Source organism: Lemur catta, chromosome 13, assembly GCF_020740605.2.
Source record: "Lemur catta isolate mLemCat1 chromosome 13, mLemCat1.pri, whole genome shotgun sequence".
NCBI lineage: Eukaryota > Metazoa > Chordata > Mammalia > Primates > Lemuridae > Lemur > Lemur catta.
Window position 1 is genome coordinate 1,306,756 of NC_059140.1, and position 4,753 is coordinate 1,311,508.

General features: G+C 40.0%; 1 protein-coding gene across 1 annotated transcript; it reads left to right on the forward strand.

The window, feature by feature from the left end:
- The first annotated feature begins 345 nt into the window (after nucleotides 1-345).
- Nucleotides 346-1,293, forward strand: LOC123649376 (olfactory receptor 2A12-like). Its single transcript, XM_045567479.1, has one exon. The coding sequence runs from the start codon at nucleotides 346-348 to the stop codon at nucleotides 1,291-1,293; it is 948 nt and encodes a 315-aa protein (XP_045423435.1).
- Nucleotides 1,294-4,753: the final 3,460 nt, after the last annotated feature.

Sequence of the window (4,753 nt, forward strand, 5' to 3'; positions counted from 1 at the left end):
TCCTATTAAAAACACCGTATAGGAGAGATGTAAAATAATTTTCCTTTATTTGTATGTGTGTGCATCTCTGTGTATGCATGTTTGTGTTTTTGTACTTATGGTCACTTTCAGAACTTGGATAGGAACGTTTTTATTATAATATGTGAAAACCTTTTTCAAACTTCAGTATGAATGTAAGGGAAGTTTTCAAAAAGAGATAGTTCAGCGCAATGAGTTACTGAATGCATTCTCCTGAGCAGCATTTGATGATGTTGAAGAATTAGAGTGTCTTTGTTACTTCATGACTCCAGGCCCTCAAAATACATTTCTTCTTCTGTCTTCAACAGTTTAATGCTGACCATCAAGATGGCTCAGGAAAATTCTAGCACCATCACCGAGCTCGCCCTACTTGGGTTTTCCAATCACCCCCAAGCTGAGATCCCCCTCTTCCTCCTCGTTTCTCTGGTTTACCTGGTCAATCTCTTTGGCAACACGGCAGTTATCATTTTGGTGGTAATTGATTCCTGTCTCCAGACGCCCATGTATTTTTTCCTCTGTCACTTGGCGTTTCTCAACATATTGTACACCACAGCTGTGGTCCCCAAGATGCTCTTCAACCTCCTTGCCTCCAAGAAAGTCATCTCTTACAAACTCTGCCTGGCCCAGACCTACATCTCCCTGTTCATGGGAGCAGCGGAGTGCATCATTCTGGCAGTCATGGCCCTGGACCGCTACGTGGCCATTTGTCACCCTCTGCGGTACCTGCTCATCATGAACTGGTCTGTGTGTGTGCAGCTGGCTGTGGGGGCCTGGGGTATCAGCTTCTTTGTCTCTGTGGTGCCTCTCTACGTCACCATACCTCCCTTCTGTGGCCCTTACATTATTGATCATATTTTTTGTGAAGTCCCTGTTCTTCTTCATATGGTCTGTGGTGACACATCCGTGCAGGAGACCATGATGGTGATAGGAGCATCTGGTACCCTCCTCCTCCCCTTCCTCCTCGTTGTCCTCTCCTACGTGCACATACTGGTTGCTGTGATGAGGATGAACTCAGCTGAGGGTAGGAAAAAAGCTTTCTCTACCTGCAGCTCTCACCTGGCTGTGGTGACCATTTATTATGGGACAGGGATGTTCATGTACATGAGGCCCAAATCTCTATATTCCGCTGAAGGCGATAAACTGATTTCCTTGTTCTATGCAGTCATCAATCCTGCTCTAAATCCTCTAATTTATAGCCTGAGAAACGAGGAAGTGAAAAGAGCCTTAAGGACAGTCCTAGAGAGATGGCCAGTGTCCCAAGGCAGAAGATATTAATACTATCATGAGTACTTAGAATTTGCTTATCCTAATACGCTCCTTAAAGCTAGTGACATGTTTATGTCATACATTTTATTTAATTAGCCACATTTACATGTAACTCCACGTCAAAACTATTACAAATATATTAGGTCATTCTTCTCTGACTGCACTTTACTGTGACCCTCTTTCCATGACTGTTATCGGATTACACCCCAGGTATTGACTATTTCTACACATCAGAAAATTAATCCTAACAATAAGCAAGTTTCATTTAATGAGGAAACTGGAATTGGAATTTCAAGGCAGGTTTTCTGACTTCATAATTTGACACAGCCTACATGTTTTATTATTCATCTTCCCTGCAATATTTCGTCTGTGATGTTTTGTTTACTGATTGGATGTCATAGTGTCCTCTTTAGTTACCCTGTACTCAACATATGTCCATTTGAAACACCTGTTTCACTAATGGCGGAGATTCTTTCTATAGCTTGGGAAATATAATCAAATCCAACAAATAACTAAGGTTCAGAGAAAAAGGCTTTATGACTCTCAATTTTTGGATGTTTTACAGATATTATGAAGCATCATTCAACTCTCCATCTCTAAGCTGATAAGTTCTGATACTCTTGTCAAATGCAGTGTTTTCAAAATGTCACATTCCCTCAAGTCTGTGCATTTGACCAATTACTGCCTTCCTCAGGCATGTGATTGATATATGTATTTCAAGCATCAACTCAATTGTCACCTTCTTCATGACATATTTCCCTGAAAACTAACCTTTTTATGTTGCGCTGTGAAATCTCCTTTCTTGGATGCAGGAAGTTAAACTTTAGCTTGTTTCTTTGCCTGTTTTATTTTGTTAGCTTTGTACTTGTTTGGACCATGCTTGGAACATTGATTCTCCCCAGAAACCTTGTAATTTAACCTTGAAGAAAGTGTGCACCCTGACTTCTATCTGCAGTGCCAGGAAATAAAAGCCCAGCAAAATGTAGGGGCATCAAGAAAGCCTTCTTTCTAAAGATTATTTAAGTACAGTCATAAAAAATGAGGAAAATCCACCAAGTGTACATGTCAAAAGATAAAATTCAAATGTAGGTGCAGGCTGAGCACTGTGGCTCACACCTATAATCCCAGCGTTTTGGGAGGCTGAGGCAGGAGGATCACTTGAGGCCAGGATTTCAAGACCAGCCTGGGCAACATAGTGAGATCCCATCTGTAAAAAAAAATAATAGAGAACTAGAAATATTAGCTGGACATGGTGGCACATGCCTGTAGTCCCAGCTACTTGGGCAGCTGAGGCAGGAGGATTGCTTGAATCTTAGAAATTTGAAGTTGCAGTGAACTATGGTGATTCCACTGCACCCTAGCCTGGGCAACAGAGCAAGACCCTGTCTCAAAAACAAAACAAAACAAGCAAAAGCAAATGGAGGTGCAGAGTGGGAAAAAAAAGCACCAAGAATTCAGTGAAATTAGCTCGAGGTGTCTTCCGCACTCCACGCTGTCCTCAAGGCTTGTCTGTATTTTTCCTTTTGCTCTTAATAAACAAGGTCTTAGCATCTTTCTTCTGTTTTCCTCTAATGCCAAGTCCCCTGTGCACCCCTTCTTTTTAATTGAGTTGGATTATTTTTTGCCTAATTTAATCATATATAGTGGATTTTTCTTGTCTTATTGTTTTTGAATGACATTTCATCATTTCATATATGTTTATCTTTTCTTTTACCCAAAATTAAATTGTATGTGCTTTGTTTTGTTTATATGCTTTTTAGAGATGTAATCTCACTCTGTTGCCCAGGCTGGAGTGCAGTGGAATCATCACAGCCCACTGCAACCTCTAACTCCTAGGCTCAAGTGATCCTCGTGCCTCAGCCTCTGGAGTAGCTAAGACTATATGTGCATGCCATTATGCCCAGCTAATTTTTTTAATTTTATTTTTCATAAAGATATGGTCTCACTATGTTGCCCAGGATGGTCTTGAATTACTGACCTCAAGCAATCTTTCATTTTCTATTAATATGGAGAGTGTGGTGATTTTTCATAAACAACACAAGTAAGGGTTACAGCACCAGATACTACGTATGAAATTCACTTAAGCCTCACTTTCTGCGTATGTAATTTTTCAAAAAAGAAAACATTTAACATACAGTTATTAATAGGGTTACAAAACTTTGTAGTAGATCTTTAGAAAAATCAAAGTTTAGTCCCCAAGACTCTGAATTTTCAAAGCATTGTTCTGTTTTTCTTTTCATTGTTCTGTTTTTTAAACCAAAGTGCTACATATAAATATTTTTTCATCAACCACAGTATCATTATGAATTTTTCTTATTCAAAGACTACTGAAATGTCCCTCTCTTTCTGTGGTTGAGGTGAGTTTGTTGTGCTTTGCGATGCACTGCTTATCTGGTAGTTCCTAGCTGTTGACATGAGTTCTTTCTCCATGGGACAGAGGCAGGCAGCTAACCAGCTGAAGACCCTGAAATAAAATAAGCTGTTCTATGGCCCATCTCTTTCCCTTTGGAGAAAGCTCCTGGGAATTCATTACTAGAACTCTACTTTTAACAAGCAACTTCTCCTTTAACAAGCTCCTATCAGTATGGGAGCACATACTGATAATGGGTGAGGTCTGAGTAGGGTGAAGAAGTTGGTTCTTGAGACGCTCAATATACTAATGATCAAAAACTATGTCTAAGGGTTTAAAAGAATACCAGGAGTAACTTTCAACAAAGCCAGTACTGGGACTGTTTAATCCCCCCAACACCACACACATGCAGGCTCACATGCGTGTACATACGTGTGCACTCACACCGTTTGCCATCCCTCACATGCCCACCCCACCTCTGCCCTATTCCTTTGCTGTTTTCCTTCTCTGGGATTTCTTCTTTCCCACTTTCTTCACAAATTAAAGCACTATCATTTTTCTCATGTCCTAAATTGCCACGATGTCTTACACCCAAACACTGTTCTCCCTGAAAATTATTAGTTTTCCCTCCTGTGTCTGGTGTTGCGGAGTTCTTTTATGGCTTACATTTTCAGTCCTTGCACGGTGAGTATACTGAGCAATCTCAACACGAAGATTCATCTCTACCCCATCAGCACAAGCGGCTAATAAATGCATAAGTTTTAAAATGTGACTGGGTACATGGAATATGTTTACAATGTAAGATGACAAGAAAAATCTGGGAATAAAACTGTACATAATGATTAATGCCAAAATTAACATGCATACATATAGTAATACTGATTGTAAGCATAAAAATAAAAGGGTTTTCATTTTCAATTTGTGGGTAAATCTTTCTTCGAGGTTGTATTTCACGCATCTTTGTTGTTTTTTCAAATTCACTGTTTGAAGAGATTCATTGCATTCAAATAGGGTCAGGTTAGTGTGAGGACTGTGTACAAATGGATGCCAGGGATCATCGCAGTAACCATTCAACACTGGGTTGAGCACTGCACACAGCACCAGAGAATTTTAAGTTTG